At 37.5% G+C, this 25,336-nt stretch overlaps 3 protein-coding genes across 3 annotated transcripts; 1 reads left to right on the top strand and 2 right to left on the bottom strand.

Moving 5' to 3' along the window:
* Nucleotides 1–4,463: 4,463 nt before the first annotated feature.
* LOC104115033 (probable xyloglucan endotransglucosylase/hydrolase protein 33) lies at nucleotides 4,464–6,075 on the top strand. The gene is made up of 4 exons (XM_009625603.4): nucleotides 4,464–4,791; nucleotides 4,882–4,982; nucleotides 5,073–5,281; nucleotides 5,367–6,075. The coding sequence occupies exons 1-4, from the start codon at nucleotides 4,557–4,559 to the stop codon at nucleotides 5,770–5,772; spliced, it is 951 nt and encodes a 316-aa protein (XP_009623898.1). The 5' UTR covers nucleotides 4,464–4,556; the 3' UTR covers nucleotides 5,773–6,075.
* A 687-nt stretch (nucleotides 6,076–6,762) lies between these two features.
* LOC104115041 (small ribosomal subunit protein uS9-like) lies at nucleotides 6,763–7,482 on the bottom strand. Its single transcript, XM_009625614.4, has one exon. The coding sequence runs from the start codon at nucleotides 7,379–7,381 to the stop codon at nucleotides 6,929–6,931; it is 453 nt and encodes a 150-aa protein (XP_009623909.1). The 5' UTR covers nucleotides 7,382–7,482; the 3' UTR covers nucleotides 6,763–6,928.
* Nucleotides 7,483–24,621: 17,139 nt separating this feature from the next.
* On the bottom strand, nucleotides 24,622–25,134 carry LOC104109719 (uncharacterized). The gene has a single exon (XM_009619069.2). It carries the CDS (start codon nucleotides 25,132–25,134, stop codon nucleotides 24,622–24,624), a length of 513 nt encoding a protein of 170 aa, XP_009617364.2.
* Between the last annotated feature and the right edge of the window lie 202 nt (nucleotides 25,135–25,336).

Genomic DNA, 25,336 nt, shown 5'->3' with positions numbered 1-25,336 from the left:
TCACTACCTGCACAATTAATGCAGAAGTATATGCGTGTGTAAATCAACGCGTACCCAGTAAGTATCTAGCCTAACCCCGGAGAAGTAGTGACGAGGGGTCGAAATCAATAATTACTAGTGGTCCAATAAATCAAGTATAATAATAGAAGAAGACAGGTACGAAACATGGCAAGTAAGAACAGGGAAAACAAATATAAGTACATAATACGATCCTCAACTGAACAGTAAACACAAAGTCCTCAAATATCGGATACTACCTCGAATGGAGTACATAATGATCAACACCAGATAAAATGTTACATCTCAAGTCAGGAAAACTCACGGGTACACTGACTTCTTATCAAATATTATGCACGATTCTGCCGAGGCGAGCGGCCCGATCCCATAAGAGTGTTTCATAGAACTGCCGAGGCGAACGACCCGATCCCATAAGAGTTTGTTACGATATCCTGCCGAGGCGAATGACCCGATCCCATAAGAGTGTATTTCAATAATCCTGCCAAGGCGAGCGGCCTGATCCCATAAGAGTGTATTTCAATAATCTTGCCGAGGCGAACGGCCCGATCCCATAAGAATATGATACATGATACTGCCGAGGCGAACGGTCCGATCCCATAAGAATATATCACATCATACTGCGGAGGTGAAGGACCCGATCCCATAAGAGTACTGTTGAGGCATTCAGCCTGATCCCATTTGAATATGAAACATTAATTGGTCTCTGACCCTACTCACGAATATACGTGTGAGTTATGAAATTGAAGAAAACTTTTCGATAAATACGCACAACGTAGGAGGAATCCGTAAGGAAAGTACAATAATTTCAACGGCTAATCAAGTAGTTAGCCAGATACCTAAAATATCAAGTCGGATACCCTACGCAAGTCTAGTCTCACGCAACAATGTAATTTAAAGTATTTAATCAGACAAGAATAACTCAAATATTACAATTTAAGCATGGTGTGAGTCTAAGTCTACCCGGAGTTAAACATAAATTCTAGCATGCGCACTGACACTCATCACCTTATACGTACGTAGCCCCCACAACATGTAGCACATAGAAAATATAATACCTACGGGGTAAATTCCCCCTCACAAGGTTAGGTAGGAGACTTACCTCGTTTCGAAATTTGATAATTGGCTCCAACGCCTCTCTAACACCACAGATGCCAAACGATCCGAAACTAATCAAACAACATGCAAACCAATCAAAATATACTCCAATACTCATAATTTAACAATTCATGACAATTCTCACCTCCGCTCAAAAAGTCAACAAAGTCAACCCTCGAGTTCACGTGTCCGGGTTCCATTTTGTTTTGAAGATAAACATTATCCATAACACCACGAACTCAAATATATAATTTATTCCTAATTCCATGTCCAATTTCGTGGTCAAAATCCAAAAATAAAATTTCTAGATTTTTTTCCAAAATCCCACAATTTCTATCGATATTCATGTTAAAATTCATGTATTTAACTTGCAACAAACGGGAATAACTTACCTCGTGATAGATGATGAAAATCTCCTCTCAAAGAGCTTCAAAAATTGCCCAATCAAGTAAAAACGTGAGAGGATTGGGCTAAGTCCCGAATTAAATTGAAGTTTGCCCAGTGACCCCTTCTTCGCGTTTGCGAGAATACCCTCGCGTTCGTGAAGGCCTTCCCTGTCCAAAGCTTCGCGTTCGCGATGACCAATTTTCCCCCCAGCTCAGAACCTCTCTTTCGCGTTCGCGGTCAACCTTCCGCGTTGACGAAAAGCAAACATGCCAGCCCCCATATCTCTTCGCGTTTGAGACTCCCTATCGCGTTTGCGTAGGGTACCCCAGCTCCTTCTCCGAGTTCGCGACTCCTCTGTCGCGTTCGCATAGCAGAACTTCCCGATATCCAAAAATCCTTCTTCGCAAATGCGTTCATCACTTCGTGTTCGCGAAGAACAAAACCAGAAACCAGCACCGGCAGAACATCCAAACTTAGTGTGAAACCATCCCGAAACACATCTGAGGCCCCCGGGACCCGTCCAATCATTCCAACAAGTTCCAATACCATATCCAAACTTATCCAATGGCTCGAAACGCCACGAGTAACATCAAAATCACGAATCGACGATCAAAATCCTTCTTTTAACTTTCAAACATTCAAATTTCGACGAGCGCGTCCGAATCACACTTTAAAATATCAGAATGACGTCAAATTTTACGTACAAGTCAAAAATCACAATACGAATCTATTCCAGTCTCAGAATCATAAACGGACATCGATAACACCAAAGTTCACTTCAAGTCAAATTTAGAAAATTCTAAAACCTTCAAAATGCCAACTTTCCTCATTAAGCGCCGAAATGCTCCCGGTCCACCCGAAACTCGATCCGAACATACGCCCAAGTCCAAAATCATCATACAAACCTGTTGGAACCTTCAAATCCCGATTCCGAGATTGTTTACTCAAAAGTCAAACTTGGTCAACTCTTCCAACTTAAAGCTTCCGAATTGAGAATTATTCTTCCAAATCAACTTTGAACTCCTCAAAAATCGAAACTAACCACGCACAAGTCATAATATATAAGGTGAAGCTACTCAAGGCTTCAAAACATCGAACGATGCACTAGAACTGAAAACGGCCGGTCGGATCATTACATAAACTCTTTTCGGTTTTAACTGATATCATTTCTCGAATCTTCCTACAATATCATTATTCTTTTAGAGTATCCAACAATTCTTATTATATTCCAATCAAGAAAGAATTTAAAAAGCTATATACGTTAATAGTGTTTGTAAAGCATTTTTAAACCATTAGGTCGTACTATTTAACCCGTTATATCAGGCTATTTTCTATTCCCCGTCTCAGTTTAGGTGATACGACTCGAATTTCAAGAGTCAAACTTTTAAATTTTGACCGTAAATTCGAATATAGAATCTTGTAGTTTTTTAATAAAATATGTATATATTTAGAAACTACATAGAATTAATATAAGTCACAATAAATAATAATTAAAAATATTTAAAAGATATAAAAAAAATTATCTGTAAAAAAAACTCGTTTGGCTCTTGAAATTCTAACTGTTTCACGTAAATAGAGGGAGTATTTATTTTAAGTTGTCAATCTATTAAACATAGTTTCATTACCTTTAAGATAGTCTGATTGTGTAAGTGTTCTTTACGCTACAAGCACAGAGAAGTTAACCTATTCAACAAATGATTTAACAACGGAAATGCAAACAATTATGCATGGCTACTAGTTGCATTTTCACACCATTACCTAAAATAATGTGAAATTAATAAAAAGTTGATTGCAAATTGGAGCACTTGGCACCGTGATTGTCTCAACTACCTTACCAATCAAACAGCTGTTTGAAATGCAGACAAACATAGTTTACAACTGATTAGGCAATCATGATTATAGTTGTGACTGCAGTGGTTCCACAAGATTTTTTTGTATATCTTTTCTGCCCTTTAGCCCCCAACTTATACTAGTAGATAGGGATATCCTTTAAAAAACTACTAAATGATTGTATCGTAATGAACCGATCATTAAGTTTTTTAAATAAAATTATAAGTTTTTATATGAATTTATAATCGTATATAACATTATTAGGATAGGTTTTTATTTTATAAAAAGAAATCAAATAAATATCGAACCGTACCGAATAAATTTTTATGTAAAAAATATATTTTATATATTTAAGATTAAAAATAACAAAGCATTAAACCTTAGGATTATGGAAACGACTACAAGTCAACATATAATTAACACCTAAAATCTTAACTCTATTCCTATTCTAGTACTCTAGTTGAAACTAAATTAGTTCCAACATTTTGAGAATAGCAAGCCCCAAGGTATTCTAGCGATCTTGAGTAGCAATCTACAAGGTATTGGATATCTTTCCCCTCGTATGATTTAGATATCTCTTGTTGGATACTTCATCTTCTACTAGACTCTATTCGTGGGTCTCGACTTGACTAATATCTCCGGTCGTGCGATTTATAACATATTAAAAAACAAACCGAAAATTAATCGAATAAAAGAGAAACCGAGATAATTGATGACAGTTTTGAAAAGTTTAATTTTGATTATGTAGAATAGAGTAACCAAAATTAGTATGTTACAAATTTTATAAAATAAGGTCGAACCGAACAATTAACACCCCTAATAGTAGACTTGCTTGCTCTAATAGAAACCCAGAAATCGCCTCCGCCTGATGTATGGGACCAGAGACAAACTCTAGAAAAAAAATTCAACAAAAAAATACCTAAAAAATGTCAATGAACCTTTTATGCTTTAAGAATGATTCTTTTCACCGTTCGGCCTCCACTTGAACTAATCTTGAATATGATGGATCTTTTCCAGAACGTGTTTTTCTCCACTGCACATGAACTTTCAATCACTGTCCACATTTCCCATCCAAGAATCAAATTAAAGTCACCCTATTTAATAGAATTCTTCAAAGATACAGCCAGCTTGCTACAACTTTAAAAAGTTAAGGTTTCCTCTGATAAATAGCCCTGTTTTGCCCCCACATTTTCCTTGATTCATATGCATAACATAACAAGAAATAAATGGAATTCTATCATCAGCACAAAACATGCTTATTTTCAGGATTCTTGATTTTCTGCATGATAGCTGTGGCTTCATCTCTAGGTCCAATCTATACTCCTCCAGAGGCCGAGCGGTTAACTGATCGTTTCAGTAGATTATCCGTTAATCAGGGATATAATGTGTTTTTCGGAGGTGCTAATGTTCGTCTAACCAACAATGGGTCCAATGCTGATCTTATCTTAGATAAATCTTCAGGTAGACTCCCACATCATAATATGAGAAATGCTTTGCTTAAGTTTAAACTAGTGAAGTAACTAACTCCACGTCTTCTTGGTCCCTCCATAGGTTCAGGACTAGTCTCAAGAGACAAATACTACTATGGTTTCTTCAATGCTGCACTAAAGCTGCCTGCAAATTTTACATCAGGAGTGGTAGTTGCTTTTTATGTAAGTAGAATATATATGGTATTATGAATCATAATTTCTCTTTTATTTGATATTCGGGCTAATGCAAGCGCTTTTTTCCCCCATTTTCAGCTTTCTAATCAAAATATTTTCCCACACAACCATGATGAACTAGATTTTGAACTGCTTGGGTATGATAAGAGAAGGGATTGGGTTCTACAAACCAATATTTATGGAAATGGAAGTGTCAGCACAGGGAGGGAAGAGAAGTTCTACCTCTGGTTTGATCCAACACAAGATTTCCATGACTACAGTATTCTCTGGAACAATCATCACATTCTGTAAGCTTGTGAAAAGAAATTGAGTACTTTATGAGTTCCATTTACCTTGGTTCTAAATATAACAATTGTCTGTAAACTTGTGCAGATTTCTAGTGGACAATGTGCCAGTAAGAGAGGTTGTCAATAATACTACAATCTCTTCTGTTTACCCATCTAAGCCAATGTCTATTTATGCAACAATATGGGATGGATCACAATGGGCAACTCGTGGAGGGAAATACCCAGTAAATTATACTTACGCCCCGTTTGTAACATCAATAAAAGGAGTAGAGTTAGAAGGGTGTGTAAGCGAGCAAAACGCATCAGCAGCTAGTGCATGTGCTAGGAGAAGCACATCAAGTTTGGATCCTGTTGATGGAGAAGAGTTTGTCAAGCTGTCACAGCAGCAAATGACGGGGTTGGACTGGGCAAGGAGGAAGCATATGTTTTACTCGTATTGCCAAGATACTAGGAGATACAAAGTCCTACCACCAGAGTGCACTGCCACATAACAGACTTCATCTCATTTTTTGTCTCTAAGACTCTAACGTATGAAAACAAAATATACGATAATAATATAATGATCTTAGATAAGAGAAATCACCTAATGTTTCTTTCCTCCACTGAGATTTGAACCTGAAATTTCATGGTTCTCCCATTACATTTACCATTAGGCCACACCTTCGGATGCCTTAGACAAGACAATTCTAGATAAGAGTACTGCTGGACCAAATTATTTCTATGATGTAGAAGCTCGCTAATTTGTATTCCTATGTGATGATGAATTGATAATAGTAAACTGCACTCCGCGTGTCTAATTCTGAGAAAAAAAGTGTGAATTTACCGGCTCAACTTTTGACAATGATTTAAAATTACCCTTAGGTCTGAGCTCCATTAGGGATCAAAGGAAAAACGAGACTTTCCTAATGACAGAGGTCATATATTACGGAGCAGAACAAAAGTTTATCAGATGCCAAAGTTGCTTAATTTTGGATAGTACCTGAAATTTGACCCTTTTCCCTTTAAAAAAGGTACCATTCAGTACGTACAGGCAAATGCCATGTAATTCACTAAAATAAACTCAACCCAGTTGACTCAAGGAGTAAAATAAGAGAATAGACTACTGAAATCCATAATCTGTAAGAAACAGATAGCCAGTAAAGGCCGGTAAAAATAACGTAATAAAATCTTCTCCTTGTTCGAGATGCATTCTAGGTAAATAATCAAAAGTACATCTTGATAAAGGTTTTTGATGTCAGCAGCGCCCTTTACTGAGATGATACTACAGTCCCTGAGAAAGCAAGTCATGTCTCTAGGGCCAAGCAGGTGCATGTGGCAAAAGATACAGGCAAGAAAGATTTACAAAAACCAATGATGACTATCAAAATTTTCAAATGAATAGTTATGTTTACAACTTAAAAACATGGCAATAGCACACAAAAATCTGTTCATACTGATGGTAAGAACAAAATTAAATGCAAGATCAAATTGCAAAACACATATTCGACATAAAGGAATCTAATTCATGATTCATCTACTTATGCATGAATTTAACACATCACATTGCATTCATTTAATAAAAAAAAGAAAATTAATTCAAAACATAATTAAATTCAAAACCGAAGCATGAAAAAGATCAACATCATCAAAGAAGCATACAAAAGAAATCTAACGGTAAGATTTCTGGAACCTAGCACGAGCACCACGACCACCAAACTTCTTAGGCTCACATCGTCTAGGATCAGCTACAAGCAATGTCCTATCATACCTAACCAAAATATCCTTAATCTCCTTCTTCGACTGCTCATCCACAAACTTCTGGTAAAATGCAACGAGCGCCTTCGCTATCGACTGACGAATAGCGTAGATTTGTGAAGTGTGTCCTCCTCCTTTGACGCGGATCCGCATGTCGACTCCGGCGAATCTGTGGCGGCCTAAGAGGAGAATTGGTTCGAACGCTTTGTAACGGAGGATTTCAGGTTGGACTAACTCGATCGGAACGCCGTTGATTTTGATCAGGCCTTTCCCGCGTTTGCAGTGGGTTACTGCTACCGCCGTCTTCTTCCGCCCGAAACATTGAACTGATTCCGCCGCTGCCGGTGCCGCCGCCGGTGCTGCCATTTTCTTATGCTTGCTCTGGCTTCTACTGTATTGGAGAAACCCTAACCCTAAGTCTCGAGGTTTTAAGGCAGTGAGGGAGCGTGCATTTAGATTAGGGATTTTTGTTGGGCTTTGAACTTGGGCTACCTTGGGTTTTATTTGTGGGCTGAATCCTACAATCGTCGTCGTGAAAAATGACACTGTATAGCCGCTTTCAAAATAATAACCGAAAAAAATAATAAAAAAATAAAATATATATATATAGAGGATTTTGCTAACCTACTATATGGTTTTAGTAGGTTAACATTGTATACATCTTTTGATTCTCCAAAATACCCTTTGTGTTTGTTGCCACCAAATTAAATTTAAGGAGTTTTCTGGGATTTCCACCATTTCATCTCCAAAAATTTAAACCCTAACTTATTAGGACCTCTACCCGGACTTTAGCAAACCACGAATCCATCCTCCTCATTGCCTTTTCTGGGGATTGCTCATGCTTATTTCTTTCTCTGGGAAACTCCTCATCTTCATTTCAATGGATAAAATTCAGGAAGCAAGAGTCATTCATCAAATGATGTCAAAGAATTTACACAAGTACATCATTCCATCGTAATTCTAATTTGTCACCATTTCCTGTGAAAGGATAAGCCTAGAGAAGATCTTCTCTATACAGTCATAATATGGATGAAGTTCGTAAAAAGAAAAATTTTCTCAGAAACAATAACTCCTTAACCAGATCTTTACATCCTAACCCTACTGAAACTTGACTTTGATAGCATTATTTCATTTCAATCTAGCTAATTCTTTGGTCATGGCTTGTCTGAGAAAGAAAAAGAAGGATGTTGCCCGCGAACAAAATTGGGAGGGGAAATTCATTGAAAAAGTGAGGACCCAAATGCGAATTTTCTTGGTAGTATAAAAGTTCTGTGAAAAGACAATAAAGTCCTTAGTTATACAAAATAAAGATCGCTTTGTAAGGGTATTTTGGAGAATCAAAAGATGTAGACAATGCTAACCTACTACAACCATGTAGTAAGTTAGCAAATATATATATATATATATATATATATATATATATATATATATATATATATATATATATATATATTTTCTGCTACCAAATGAAAATAGATTTTGGCACGAGCTAAAAGTAATCTTTGCCTTTGTTTTTTTTTTTTCAGAAAATGAAACCTTAATAGTAATCGTTGTTAGATCTAAGTATTTAGTATTTGATCATAAAAATAAATATATACTTAAAGAATAAAATCAATCATCTATGAATCATCATAAATATCAATGGGATAATTTCCCATATATACATCCCAAACATTTAGTTTGCAGCTGATGTAACCCAACTTAAATTTCTTGGAAAAATAACCCAAACCCTTAAGAAACAGCCATAGCACGCTGAAAAATAGCCACCAAAGAAATATCCTACCATAGCTAGGTCTCAACTCTCTCACTCTACGATAATCATCATAATTTCTATCCAGAAAATATCATAATTTTCATCGCTATCACTACTACAATTATTGTTGCTCAACATAAACAATTGAAACAAGAAAGATTCTCCAGCAACAAAAAAGTAAGGAAATGAAATTCAAAGGCAAATAAGAAGAGAGGACGAATCAATTGTCGATCCCTCACAAACCCAAAGAAAATGTAGGCCCAACAGACTTCAAACATAGCAATAACAGGCTTCAACAACATGGACTCTGGGCTGGAACTTGGGTCTGGGTTCCAAAGAACTTAGCAGGCCCAAATTCGAACATGCATACAAAAATATAGAGAATATATTAGTGATGCTTCATGAGACCCAATAAAATAGGCCGTAACATACAAATGTGATTAAGAATATAGTGAAGCCAATATGAGGCCCAATAAGACAAGGCTATAACAAAATAAATAGTGTTAGAGTGAAGACCAAGCTTCATTTATATTAATCCTAAGAGGATTAATGAAGGTCAATGACTAAGAGCTTAGGGTGAGACCTTATTCATGAACAAGGTATCCTTGGAATCCCTGGCACTTCAGAGTTCACAAGAGTCTCATGAACCCCGAGTAGTGCTTGTGTTAGGGAAGGGCACCTCATCCACAAACTAAGCCCCACCCCAAATACCCTTAGTTACTCACAATCACTCTTCCCCAAAGGTTTAGATATAAATGAAGTTCTCACTCTAATAACCATCATGGTAACAATAGTTAAGACAAAGGTTCAGGTATACATAATTACCACAGAAGCTACATAGAGCACTATCATCAGAGTATAAGGATATGAATAGTGTAAGATTATATTACTAACTTTAAGATAACAATCCAAATACAAGAATGTAGGCAGCTACAAGTACTTACAATATCAAGGATATTCAACATGTATCAGAACACTTAAAAAAACCAACCACAGATGTAAAACAAGTAGAGGTTATAGTAACCACTAGTAGACTAATTCAAGTTTAAAAATCTAAATTAAGTGACCCGGGGGGTAGAGAAGACATGTATGTTAACCTTACTAATCCTACTAATAGGTTTAAATTTACGGGAATACTTAACTGAGTTAACAGTACCTTAACAGTTATTAGACTATATTCAGTACAATCAAAAAGTTCACACACATTGGTTAAATCCTTATCCTACTAGATACATGGACTAATAATCTTGTCCAAATTTTTCTAAAGAGAAACAACACCAACAGAGGTACATATATAGGCAAGAAGGTCATTCTTATCCTAATCCAAGCTTAGTAGCATGATAACTATTCTATCAGGTTCACAATTCAGATTCACATTAGGTTATTACGAGTCAAGACATTTAGCCAAGCATGGTACATTATTCATTCAAACAGGGCAAGAAAATATCAATGAGCTTCCCTTAAGTTTATATGTGATCAGAATTAACTTATATTCAAAATTCTATATTGTTAATCTTTCTAGAATAAACAAGATACAATTTCTTCTTTATGGGATAATATAGTTTTAAGGGAAAAGTATAACATCTCAAACATGAGTATCTCTAAGATGAAGAGGCAAACATGAGTTTCAGGAATCAGAACACCTAAGTGTTTGAGGCTAACAAGAAGATGCTCGTTATACACAATGATATTCTCTAAAAGGCTACATGATTATAGAATATAGTAGATGAACAGATGATCTAAGAACCAGGCTAATGAATTCATTACAGAGGTTCAAATCATAAGAATATGGAAGTTTTACATGTATTAAGTAGACATAGTTCTAGTAATAGATCAATCAATCTAGGTAGACAGGCTAAGTGTGATACACATAAGCATCATGATGAAGTTCAGCTTAGACATATTAATAGCCTAGCTAATCCAAGAGATAATATAGCACAACTGCAACACGTATAACTTTTAACCAAACTTTTAAGGAGAAGTTAATAACATAACTTAAACTAGGCTAGTGAATAGGGTAGTAGCTGACATAATACATATAGGATCACCACAACCTTTAAACTAACCACATAAATTCATTAAGACTTAGGTTAATCACTTTTAGAAATATTTATCTAGTGGAATTCATAGATGTAGCTAAGCAAACACATAAGAATGAGGATTAATAGGAGACTTTCAAACCTATACACAATGATGTTTTAAGGAGTTACAAGATTACAAGACTTATTTGAAGAACAGGCAACATAACAATTAAGATAGTGAGTTAATCTATAATGGCAGGCTTGTATTAGACCCTTAAGTGTACACAACAGCCATGATTCTAACATTATCGAAGCAAACAAGTCAAGCCTATGATATAGATCATCAAATAATATTTCTAACTCTAAGATCAATGTAATATTGGAGCAGGAGACAAAAACTCTCAGTGGAATATCAGGAAAGGTCTAAGATCATAACTTAAGCACAATAGAACAACTTTGACAAAACATATGTAGAGAATCATTAAAATCCTTAATTAACTACAGAGGTTCAGCATGACTTAAATTGTTCAGCTTAAAAAAATATTTATCTGGTGAAGCTTATTAAGTTCACAAGCTAATCGACCAATATCAAAATAGTTTCAGATTATCAGGGAGATAGTTGGCTTAAACAATGACGATAATATACAATATCAAGAGATGATTATCAGTCATAAACCAATAGTATACATCATAAACAAAGATAATCAGCAAAAAGTTAACATGGTAAGCATGATTACAACTTAAACAATCAAAGAAGGGGAGGGTCAGTATACACTGACCTTCTACAGAGAAACAAACCAAACAAAGTCCATTGTTTAGCCATTTAGGAACCAAAGACTCAAGTTCGAACTGTGGATGAACTCAGAACCGGAAAAGAGAGAAGAAAAGTGAATAAATCACTGAGAAAAATCTAAGCTTTCAGTTGTTCGGTTGTGTGTGAGGTGATTCGTGGTGGTGTTTGGTGAGAGAAATTAAGGCCACTATTTATAGTGTCTTAAATGCCTAGGGTTCTAGTAGATTCAAACTGTGAGCGGAAGATGACGATGGAGTTGATGAAGATATGGAGTAAAATCAGAAGAAACAGAGGGAAAACAATGAGGAATTTTTGCCTGAGAAGAGAAAGGTCGACTGTTGATAAAAAAAAAATCCATTGGCTAAAGCTCTAATGTCTAGAGGTCACTGCGTTTGACCTCTGGACATCGGATAATCATGATGAACCTGAAGATATCTTCATGCATGCTCCGATTTGATGGAGCATAAGAGAAATAAGAAGTTTTTTGAAGTTTCATTCTTTGGCCTAGGATTTCAGATTTAGGCGTTTGAATTTGGGTGACGATAATGAAAATATACCGGTGGGATTCACAGCTTAGGAGGCAAGCTGGAGGATTTGAGGTGAAATCTTATGACCTTGCACGAATTTTTGCAAGGTCTGGTAATTGATGGAGGCTAGGCAGATGAGAGAAAAGAGAGTGAAAAGGGAAAGGGGGCAGCTGGTCAAGTGGCAAATGATTTAGGGTTTGAGAGTTACTGGGTTGGTCTCTAAGGTTAAAAATGAGAGATGGATCGTGAGCCGTTGGATCGTTTGATGAACGGATCCGATTTTTTGATGAATTAATATTGATAAAAGGTTTAATATGGGAAAAATGGTGACCGTAGGATTTTTTAATCCAAAAACTTGAATGAGACCTTGTAGGTATTTAATATTAAAAGAAAAACGGGGATTGAATGTAGATCATCGATCAATTGGATCAATGGTTCAGATGCATATGTGTTTCTTGTGTGAGTGAAATTAGATAGCTTACATGGCAAGTTTTGATTGGTTAAGGGTTGTTGTTTTTCTAAGGGAAGGTATTATGCACCCCTTAAAATCTACCTGAGGTAGCTTCATAGGAGTTAGACTAGATTTAGAATCAATTATTTGTACTATGCCTTAACTAGTGTTCTAAAGCTTACCATATATTAGGGCATAATTCCTATGAAGGAAGAGTGTAGTTTTAAAGAGGATGGATTTAAAGGAGAGTCTTGGAAAATAATGTTAGTGCATATATGCTTGAAAAGAGCTTAAAGGTATATATGATATTTGTATGAAAACATGTGAAAAGAAGAGCTAAGTTAGAAAATGTTTTGTCTTTTAAGAAGTATTGTAACGACCCGACCGGTCGTTTTGAGAGTATTAGCCCTGATCCCCTATTTATTTCTCCCTCTACTTCATTTTGTGGTTGTGTGACTTGGCCGGGCACTTGATGTCGAGTTCGGGTGAGTTTCGGAGTTAAATGGGACGCTTAGTCCCTAAATTGGAAGCTTAAGTTGAAAAGGTTGACTGTAGTTTGACTTGTGTAAAAATGACTCCAGAATAGAGTTTCGATGGTTCCAATAGCTCTGTATGGTGATTTTGGTCTTAGGAGCGTGTCTAGATGTTGATTTGGAGGTCTGTAGGTCATTTCAGCGTTAATTGGCGAAAGTTGGAAATTGGTGGAATTTTTGGGATGTTTGACCGGGAGTGGACTTTTTGGATATCAGGGTTGGATTACAATTCTGGAAGTTGGAATAGGCCTGTATTGTCAATTATGACTTGTGTGCAAAATTTGGGGTCAATCGGACATGATTTGGTAGGTTTCGACATCAGATGTAGAAGTTAGAAGTTCTAAAGTTCATTAGGCTTGAATCGATGTGCAATTCATATTTTTAGCGTTGTTTGATGTGGTTCTTGGCCTCGAATAGGTCCTATATGTGTTTTGGAACTAGTTGGTATACTTGAACGAGGCCCTGGGGGCCCCGAGTGTGATTCGGGTCGATATAGATTCAATTGTTGGACTTGTGCAAATGCTGAAGCTCCTAGCTTCTGGGGTAATCGCACTTGCGGAGGTTATGACCACAGGTGCAAACTCGCACGTGCGCTTGAGGGAACGCAAAAGTGGACAAGGAAGCCCAGGCAAGGGCTCGCAGATACGGACAATGTTCCGCAGAAGTGGCTTCGCTTCTACGGTGAGGAGATGCACATGAGCAGCTAAGGTCGCAGGTGCGAAACATTGGTCGCAGGCGCGTACACGCAGGTGCGGCCCTATGCTCGCAGAAGCGGACTCTCTAGATTAAGTGAAATCCGCACCTGCGATGACTTTTCTGCAGGTGTGGAGCCGCAGATGCAGCAGTAAGGTCGCAGGTGCGACATAACTGGCAGAAAAGGCCTAAGTTCGAGGGTTTGATTCATTATCAATTTTTGGACCTAGAGAGCTCGGTTTGTGGCGATATTTCGAGAAAGTTTCAAGGAAATCATTGGGGTAAGAGATTCTAACTCGGTTTTGGTTAAATTACACGAATCTATTGTTATTTTCATAATTTATAGGTAAATGTCTTGCCTAACTTTGTGTGGTGGAATTACCCCTTAAGATTGATGTTGTTTTGCGTTAATTGTGACATGTGGAAGCCATGTACGCAAGGTGACGAGTATGTACACGGGCTAAATGTGATAATTGACCGATTTTGGCTATGAAGATTCTTTCCATGCCTTTAGTTGAGTTGCCAAAACATGTTATATTCATTATCATTAGTCTATATTCACATGCTTTACTTGACATCGTTAATAATTGTCTTATCTCTTATTTGCTAATTGCCTTTACATGTTTAGTTGAAGTTATTGTTCTCTCAATTCATTATTCATTATTTTACCGTTGAGTTCCTTTAATTGAAGTTGCTATTTCTTGTAATATCTTGTTGTTTAATTTGGTGTTGAAGTTATAAGGGTCGTGATTCACATTGAGGCAAAGTTGTAATTTGTTGAAATACCATTCTTGTTGAGTTATACACTTTAAGTTGCTATTGTTGAGACTCTTGTACATATTGTGGTTGAGCCATGGGCTATTTATCGTGGAAACACTATTATTATTGACTTCTTTGGCAAGTTGTGGTATTGGGCACTTGAGGTGCGATTTGTGAAATGTTGGGATATGGATACGCATGTGGTGGTATAAGGATTGGTGTTGAAATGCATGCGGTGACATAAGGTGGGCTTGATACGTGTGTTGCTAGTAGAGGAACTACTTGAAGCCATGCAGTGTTATAAGGTGGGATAAAACGCGGGTAGCTATTTCGGAAAAATAATTTTCAAAACTAAATACAAGGCTCCCACGGTGATTTAAGAAAAGATTATGAATTGATTTGTGAAATGAGACTACGAGATGGTACCTCGGTAGTAATTCTTGTTGATACCTTTTATTTATATCATTAGTTGGAAATTTGGGAAAAAACTGGGAAAACTTCTTAGGCTAAAATTTGAAGAGTTGAAAGGCGATTTGAGGTCGGATTTGAGTAATTCTTATATGGTTGGACTCGATATCGAATGGGTATTCAGATTTTATAATTTTGGTCGGGTTCCGAGATGTGGGCCCGAGTCGACTTTTTGGGGCTATTTTTCCAATTCTTGCTAAAATCATAATTTCATTATTTAGATTAGTTTTCCATAGTTATATTTATAGTATGTAATTGTTTTTGGCTAGATTTGAGCCGTTTGAAATTGGAAAATCGAGGGAAAGACCTTCTTATTGATTGATTGAGCGAGGTTTGAGGTAAGTGACTTGTCTAACTTTGTATGGGGGAAATTCCCCTTAGGATTTGGTATTGTTATGGTAAATTGCAATATGTGAAGGCCGTGTATGCGAGGTGACGAGTGCGTACTCGGGCTAAATGTTGAAAATCTAGTTTTTGCTAAGTAGTTTCCTTTATTTCCTTAATTGAGTTACTCTAGCATGTGTAATCATCATGTTTAGCCTAATTTCATATGTCTACGTGTCTTATCTCTTATTTGCAAATTACAACATGCTTAGCTGAATTACTTGCTTCCTTGATTCCGTATTCATTATTTAACTGTGGGATTCTTTGCTTGAAATATCATTGTTTCATTTGATACGTTTTAGTTTTCGTGATTATTATTGAGGTGATTGTTTTGTTGTGGCACCAGGTTTCTGCCATGCGGATTGTTATTGTGGCATGAGGTTTCTGCGGCATGAGGTTTCTGCCGTATGAATTGTTATTGTGGCACGAGGTTTCTGCCGTGCGGATTGTTATTGTGGCATGAGGTTTATGCCGTGCGGATTGTTATTGTGGCACGAGGTTTCTGTCGTGCCGTGGTGATATATTTACTTTTGGGACTATGAGGCGGTACCTCGGGAGTGCCCCTGTTGATTTCCCCTATTTGCTGTATTGTTTGTTGTTGTTGTTGTTCATTAACTTGTAAGATCCTTGCTTCTGTACGTGTGTATTTGTCTTCTTGATTCCGTGTTGTTACCTTCCGTAAATTTCTATTGTTACACTTCCCTATCATTTTATTATATCATTATATATTCTACCTTGCTTCTTATTATTCCCAGTAGGGCTCCGACCTGGCCTCGTCACTACTCTACCGAGGTTAGGCTTGGCACTTACTAGGTACCATTGTGGTGTACTCATACTACGCTTCTGCACATGTTTTTATGCAGATCCAGGTACATCCTATCAGCCTCGATATTAGAGTGTTGTACTGCTGCTTGGAGACTTTAAGGTACACCTATCCGCAGGCCTCAGAGTCCCCCTCTATCCCGTCTTTTCCTTGTTTCTTTATGTTTTGACAGAGAGCGATGTATAGGATATTTGCAACACTGCATCTAGAGCTTGTGACTTATATCTACCAGATTTCGGGAGTTGTTTATACTTTGAGTTGCAATTTTTATTTATTACAGTTGTTGACGTTTGAGTCTTAGCTTAATATTTCAGTTATTCTGCATACTTGTTAGGCTTACCTAGTCTTAGAGACTAGGTGCTGTCACGACATCCTACGGAGGAAAATTGGGGTCGTGACAAGCATGGAGGTTTATATTACTTTATCAGATCTATGAAGCCAAGGTTTATATACCTTGGCTTTTAAATATTTGAAGGGGGACGTTTGAAAATCTGCACTTGGGGCGGCAACACCTTATTTTCGAAATGAATTTATTTCCCTTTTGAAGGTCAAACTAGCATTTCAATATGATTTTCTCTTTTTGAAAGAGGAGCTGTTGTCTCTTGTTAAGCCTTTGGACTTCAAAATCTTTTGATAAAAGGTTAGAAAAGCATAGTGGATTAATGGTACAAACAACTTATAATTAGCGAATGTGAGATTAGTTACTAACTAATGCCTTTTTTTAATCCTAGGTCCTTTTAGGCTTGCCTAAGTCGTTCACATGATTTAAGGCATAAAGTAAGGCATCCAATCCAATTATATAATTGTAGCATACACGTGCGAAACAACGAGAGTGCAAAAAAATAAAAAAATAAAGCAATGCATCTAAGTTAAAGAAGCAGTAATAGTAAAGGAGTAAAGGAGAGGATTGGAATCTAGATTTTGGGCCTCAAAGAGAAAGGCCCAACAGTAACAATAACGGGCAACGACGGACTTCGAATTTCCAAAAAAATATAGCAACGCTGGACTTGGGCCTAAGTTCCTTGAGAATTTGGCAGGCCCAGGCAATTGTACATGTTCAAAGAAAAGAGAAAATCATTAGAGAATAATACACAATACATGTTCATACATGAAGGAGATAAACTTGCAAGCAAAAATAAAGAAGAGAGCTACCAACAACATCTAAACATTAGGAAGGTCACACTAATGTGGTGGCTATGTATAGCAAATGATCCACATTGAAAACCTTTCGTTGTCATTAAACACTAAACTCAAAGAGAATAATGAGTATCAATGAATTAAGGGCTAAGGAGAGAGTCCTGCTCAAGGTCAAGGCCCCCTTTGAATTCCCCAATACGTCAAAGTTCCCAAGGGTCTCAAGGCCCAGGGCAATGCTTGTGCCGGGGAGAGTAGCCCAACCAAAAGTTAAACTCTACTCCTAAATACTCTTAACCACTAATGACTTATTCTTCCCTGCACTTACAATGTGAATCAGTCACCAAAACACCACTACAGGAGTATGCCCTTCTTAACAAAATAACATAAGGAACACAAAAGGAAACAATTTTATTTACATAACTATATCTCTAACATCAAGTGAATCATATTGAACAGTTCTAAAGGTCAAGGCTTCAAACACATATAGAGGTAGTGGTATTAACATACTACAGTTAGAAAACCAAACACTTGAGATTAAGCACCTTAAGGATAAAGTAGTTGCATGATTTAAATATGTGAAATACATGAGTATGGATGCATTCCATTCATAACACAAGTCTTAATTTCTAGCATGTATATAGGCTATTAGTCCTTATTGACAACCTCTGAGGGTATTAACAGAGAAATAGGTTAACCAATTTAATTGAGTTCCTTAAAAATGATAACAGAGATACCATTACCAATCATTACTTCTAAAGGATATTAACAGGATTATGGACTAACAAATGCAATTACAACTTCAAAGATTTAGCAAAGGGCACAGACTTATGACCTCAGTTAGAACTTCAAAGAATGTCAACATGTTTACCAATCCAGAATATCAACAGAGATACAAACTGCTAACTTGGTTAGGACTTCTAAAGGTTATTGACATGGTCACAAGTTAACATTCCAGATTAAGGCCTCTAAAAGAGAATTAAAGAAGCTTAAGCTACCAAATTTGTTTATTTCTAAAGCTCAAGACATGACTACTTCTTCCTAAGACCTTTTAACTTCATATAGACAAAGAATGATGTTAAACTTTATTAGTAACAACAGGAAGTTTATCTGAAATTCATAAATTAGGTCTGCTTGGTTCGTGCAGGCTTAGTGAAGCTCTAAGAACAACAAGGACATACACTTGGTTGTGGAAAGCAAATAAACAAGTACTGAAGGATCAAATGAGTGCAGAATAACCTATACAGGGAACATGAAGTCAAATTATCTCAAAAAGGAAAATGCCATCATCATTAAGCTAGAAGTGTTGACACATAGACTTCAGGAAGGGGGTAGGGATGCTATCACTTTGGAAAATTTGTCAAGCAGGTTAAGGGTAGGATTTCAAACATAATGGAGCTTAGTTTTAACAACTTAGGATCACAGAACATTGAATAAGGCCTCATAACTTAAGTCAGACATGTGAGGAACTTCAAAATGTATATAGAGATAGTACGAGAACTTAGTATGCTCAAATCATGTTCATATAGTGTGATCAAATAACTACAAGCTCATCAGAGGGTTAATGATCTCTGAAGGATCAGAGAAAAGTATGCTAAAGGAGAGGATAAGTTCAAGTATCATAAACCAACATTCCCATGCTAAGATGACAATCTCACAGACTCACATTTGTTTAAGTCTAAGAGTCAAATAGACTACTGTAAACACAAATGATGCTTAAGACAGAATAACAATGCTTAATAGAACATTAAGGAAGCCTGAAGATAGCATATATCAGGATAGCTTAAGAATTATCAGACTACTCCAATACATTCAATAACTATATGCTATTAACAAAACATATAAGCAGTCAAGACATTGATGTATCACTACCAATCATTCAATAACAAAACGAATCATACATAACCGAACAAACAAACAAATAGAGAAGATTGAGATTTTACTGACCTTTTCTAGGGTAACAAACCAAACAAGAGTTCAATTTAATTGCATAGGATCCAAAGCTTCAGGCTTGAGCAGAGAAAGAACTCAGAAACGAAAAGAAAACCAGAAATCAGTAAGGAGCCTAAACTTTTATGAAATCTTACTGTTGCTTTTTGTGTTCGTGATCGGTCTCTAGGTGAGAGCATTGAAGGCTCTATTTTTAGTGCATTTAATACCTTAGGGTTTCAAAGTATTCAAATTAGATAGTGGAAGATGACGATGGTCGAGTGATGATAGCAAGGTAGAGGTAAAATTAGAGAACACAGAGGGAAACTAGTGAGGAGTTTACAGGGTATGGAAAATCGACCGTTGAACGTGAAAAACCATCGGTCAAAGCTCCATTGTTCGGAGGTCATTGCGTCTGACCTCTGGACGACGAATAATGATGACGAGTTCATAGAAAATTTTCATGCATGGTGTGATTTGAAAGAACATAAGAGAAACCAGACGATTTGAACTTTCGTCTTTGAGTCTAGGGTTTTAGATTTGGAGATTTCAAGTTTTGACAATGAAATAGGAAATAACCATGCGGGATTCGCGGTCATAGGAGGCAGATTGAGTGTTTGGGGTTTGATTTTTTTGACCTTGCACCGATTTGTGCGAGGTTCCATGATTGATGGAGGTTGAAGGGTGGAGAGAAAAGAGAGAGTTTTGGGAACGAGGGGCGGCCGGTCTTGGGAGGAAACGATTAGGGTTGGGGGGAGGGAGTGTCTCCAGGTTTAAAATGGGAGATGGAACGAGAGCCGTTGGATCATTTGATCAACGACTCCGATTATTTTGAGAATTAGACATTTAAAATGATTTTATGGAGAAAATTTGATGGCTGTTGGATTCTTGTGATCCAACGGAGGAGATAAAATGAGACGGGCTTTCTTAATAAAATGAAAAAACGAGATTAATCCTGGTCTGTTGATGATATGAATCAACGGCCAGGATGGGTTGTGTTTCTTTTGTGAGGGGATGGGAAAGGCGACGTGGCATGCTGTGATTTGCTCAAATGTGATGGCATGGATTGCCATAGTCGAAAGAGAGGGGTGGACTTGGAATGGGTCAGATGGGATTGGGATTTGATATTTGGCTGGTTTGATTTAAAGAGTGGCCAATTTGTGTTTTTGTGCAATTGCAATTGTAGCCATTTAGTCTTTAACCTTCTTAAAATTAATTTAATTAAACTTAATTAATTTTCAATAAAAATTTAGTAAAATTAAATATCAAATATACTATTAATTATTGTAATTAATTATTTATAAAATACTTTGTTTTCTAAATTACAACACTAATTTTGAATTATTAACATAATAATCTAATTAATAAAAATTTTAAGAAGCAATTTGTTAAATTAATTATAAAAACCTCTATGGCATATTTAAAGAATTATTTTAATAGTATTAAAATAGAAGGATATTTGTAATTGCATAATACTAATACTAAGCGATTAATTTTAAAACTAATACTTAATTAATTTGTAGAAATAGGTATTTATTGATAGAAAATACTTTCAAAATATTTATTGCAAATTATTAAGTACAAATAAATTAGTTTTAAAAAGGAGGGTTAAAATTGGCCGTTAACAGCTGTCCCTCTTTGACCGGAGACAATGAAAGAGTTTTCGGGCAAAGAAATTGAATCAAAGCCAATTTCGTCCCAACTTTAGGAGTGCATTGCAGGAACGGAGTGGTGATTATGAATTGCAAGATTTAGGGAGAATTAAGGAGGATTTCAGGAAGATTTTGGAGGGATTGGGGTCGAATTCTAACTTTGAATTGCTTACATACCTTGGGCTTAACAAAGATGAGGCCTCATGTAGTTATGGAGTGAAGATTTTTTGAGAAAGCGATACTCGCAGGAACTGGCCCAGTATCGTATTATGACGATACATCAAGACGGAGGATTGGGCACTCATGATAGCTCGAATTTTACGGCTTGATTTGAAATTTGTGCTTGAAATTGGATCCTTGGCCCTCTTATGAGTTTGCTGTCCTCATAGCGTTGTAGTTTGATTTACTACTTAGAAAGAGTTCCACGTTGCGATGCTTGTTTCCGCAAAACAAATGAAATCCACGATACCATATATTGCAATCCAGAATATATTAAGATCCGATATAGATGATGCAGGAATGATGATGTTTGGTTGTCGGCGAGCCGTTATTTGGGATCGGGATGATGGGATACTTGATTTCGACTCGATTTGTTATCCAAGCTATGTACCGTTTCGTAGCTATCGAAGCATTTGAAAATTGTCTCCGCTTGTTGGGAGAGCTTGATTTGTAGAGCGTGTCTCCGCTTGTTGGGAGAGCTTTGCACATAGAAATATCTTCGCTTGTTAGGAGAGCTTTGCACTGAAATGTAAAATAATCTCTGCTAGGGAGTGATTGACTAAAATCGCAATCATGCCTGAAGCTGCATGGGCAAAACGTCAAAACATTCAAAGTAATAGCAAATGAAAAGAAAAGCATGCCAAAGAGATACTCTTGACAGCGAAGCTAGTTGTAGCCATCGATTGTCAAATCGTAGGTGATGAGGTTTGCGACTGTCTATTTTGGCATCCGTTGCTATGGAGCGGTGATGCGAATTGTTTTTTTGGCAAAGTGAACAATTTGCTATATACAAGGCTTTGATTGGCGAAGCTAGTATTTGATTTGTGCAAGGCGCTCCGATCGATTGAGCCGATGGTTTGTTATATACAGGACTTCAATTGGCGAGGCCGACGACTCGTTTGTACAAGGTGCTCCGATTAATTGAATAGGCAGTTTTCTATGTACATGGTTTCAGCTGGTGCTGCCAACATTTCGCTTTGTACAAGAAGCTCCGATTGTTTGAGCATGCGGTTTGCTATGTACAAGATTTTCCCGTATCAGCAATCTGACTCCGAGGTACCTGTAAAGGATTCAAAGATTAGCCTTAGCTGTACCCGAAAAATTAGGAAGGTGGCCGATCTGTCATTTGCCCTAGTGTGGTCACAATGCTTCCTTGCTTCCTGTTAACCCTGCATTCAAAGAAAATTCTTAGTGGGAGCGGGGAAGTTGGTTTGTGTTGACCATAGTGTTAGTTTGCCTCGACCTCTGATATGGTTGCGCCGCGAAGTTCGGTAGGTGGAACAAATTACTGTATTTTTTAGAAAATATTTTGAAAATACTTTGTTTTAAGGAAAATGTCGTCATTTCAGATCATGACATGTTATGAAAATTTCTCCACATGCGAGCGTCTCTTCTTGAAAACTTTGTCCTGTTGATGTCGATCTTCCGTGATACTTGATAACGTGACTGCTTTCCGTTGCGGCTACGTCCTAATTCAAACTAATGCATTACAAAGGTTTTCCTAAGGTTATGACCAAACCCTTTCAGGTTGCCTATTTATCCAAAAGAAATCAAGTATGAACGTAGTTCGTGGATGATAAAAAATATGATAAATATGACCGAGCCTGACACATGTAGCCTACGTATCCAAATAGAATTAGGTCAAGACGTAGTTCGATTACAATAGATGCAAAATGATGAGATTAAGAATGAAATGGTCGAGCCTGACTCAAACTGCCTACGTATCCAAATGGAATCAGGCCAGAACATAGTTCAATTACAAAAGATGATTGAATCCGATGAGGATTGCCTACGTATTCCTTTCTAAGAAAATCAAGTCGGCGTAGTTTCGGAGCAACATACAAAGTGATATTTGGTTTTTCTATTACAACGGAAAGGGGGGAGAGAAACCGAACCCTACGTGGGTTGCCTACGTATCCCTCCATGGGAAGTCAGGTTGAACTTAGTTCTGTTACAGCAAAACCTAGCCCTATTTTTCTTCAAACATAGTATCTCTTGATTGTGTCTGAGTTGATGGGCTTCGTGTTGATTCTTCCATCCATTTCTGCCAAGATTAGAGCTCCACCCAACAATACTCGGTGAACCACGTAAGGACCTTGCCAGTTGGGTGTAAACTTTCCTTTGGCTTCCCCTTGTGGGGAAAGATTTTCTTCAAGACCAACTACCCCGGTGCGAACTGGTGAGGCTTCACTCTCTTGTTAAATGCACTGGCTATCCTGTTATGATATAGTTGACCATGGAATAATTCATCCATTTTTTCTTATCGATGAGCATGAGTTGCTCCTGTATGACCCGTATCCACTCTGCGTTGTCCAATTTAGCCTTTTGAATGAACCTTAAAAAATGGTATTTCGACTTCTGTGGGTATCACAACTTCAGTGTCGTATACTAACATGTACAACATTGCCCAAGTGGATGTTCTCATTATGGTCCGATAACCCAGTAAGGCGAAAGATAGGTTTTCATTCCATTGGCTATGATTGTCCACTATCTTTCGTAGAATCCTCTTGATATTCTTGTTGGCTGCCTTGACTGCCCCATTAATTTGTGGTCTGTAGGCTGTGAAAATATAGTGGACGATTCTGAACTTCTCGCAGATTTCTCTTATGAGGTCGCTATTGAGGTTAGCAGCATTGTCAATGATGATAGACTCTGGTATTCCAAATCTGCAGACAATGTTGTTCCAAACAAAATCTACCACTACCTTCTTTGTGACGGCCTTGTAAGTAGATGCTTCGACCCATTTAGTGAAATAGTCGATAGCTATAAAGATGAAGCGATGCCCATTTGATGTGGAAGGCTCTATAGGTCCAACTATGTCCATGCCCCAAGCGACGAACGGCCAGGGTGAATCCATCACCTTCATCTCATTTGGTGGAACCCGAATGAAATCCCCATGAACCTGGCACTGGTAACACTTCTGTGCGTAGCAGATACTGTCACTTTCCATAGTCATCCAAAAGTATCCAGCTCTCAAGATCTTCTTGGCTAATGTGAACCCATTCATGTGGGGTCCGCATGTTCCTGCATATATTTCCTCCAATAACCTGGTTGCCCCGGTGACATCTACACATCTCAACAAACCTAAATTTGGGGATCCTCCTGTACAGGACTTCCCTGTTGAGGAAAGAGTGGTTTGCCAACCTCCTGAGGGCTCGCTTTTGACCATTAGTAGCATCCTCCGGGTATTCTCTAGTTGTAAGGAATTTCTTGATGTCATGATACCATGGCTTACCATCTGGCTCTTCCTCTACATGGAAGCAATAGGCATGCTGATCCCCGATTTCTACCTCGATAGGGTCGATGTAGTTATTATATGGGTGCTGGATCATAGATGATAAAGTTTCAAGGGCGTCGGCGAACTTGTTCTGAATCCTGGGGACGTGCTTGAACTCAATCTTCATGAACTTCTTGTATAGCTCCTTCACGCAGTGCAGGTACGGAAGGATCTTGACATTTTTGGTGGACTATTCCCCTTGGACTTGGTGTATCAATAGATCAGAATCCTCTATGATTAAGAGTTCTTTGACGTTCATGTCAACTGCCATTCTGATCCTATGGATACACGCTTCGTATTCAGTCATATTACTGGTACAAGGGAATCTTATATTTGCTGATGCTGGATAGTGCTGTCCAGATTCTGAAATCACGACTGCCCCAATTCCAACTCCTTTAAAGTTTGCTGCTCCATCGAAAAACATTCTCCATCCAGTGTATAATTTTGCAATATCTTCTCCAGCAAATAATACTTCTTCATTGGGAAAATATGTAGTGAGTGGCTCATAATCCCCATCCACCGGATTCTCTACGAGGCGGTCGGCTAAAGCTTGCCCCTTGATAGCCTTTTGAGTTATGTACACAATTTCAAATTCGCTGAGGAGAATTTGCCATTTATCTAGCTTTCCGGTAGGCATCGGCTTATCGAAGATGTACTTGAGCAGGTCAAGCCGAGATATCAAGTGTGCAGTGTATGCTGACATATAATGCCTTAGTTTCTGGGCAATCCAAGTCAGAGCGCAACAAGTGCGTTCTATCAAAGTATACTTGGCCTTGCATGGTGTGAACTTCTTACTTATGTATTAGATTGCATGCTCTTTTCTCCCAGTCTCGTCATGCTGTCCCAACACATAGCCGAAGGTGTTATCCAAGACTGACAAATATAGTAACAATGGCTTCCCAGGT

This window comes from Nicotiana tomentosiformis, chromosome 4 (assembly GCF_000390325.3).
Source record: "Nicotiana tomentosiformis chromosome 4, ASM39032v3, whole genome shotgun sequence".
Taxonomy (NCBI): domain Eukaryota; kingdom Viridiplantae; phylum Streptophyta; class Magnoliopsida; order Solanales; family Solanaceae; genus Nicotiana; species Nicotiana tomentosiformis.
The sequence above is the reverse complement of the archived record's forward strand: the minus strand, read 5'-3'. Positions and strand labels throughout refer to the sequence as shown.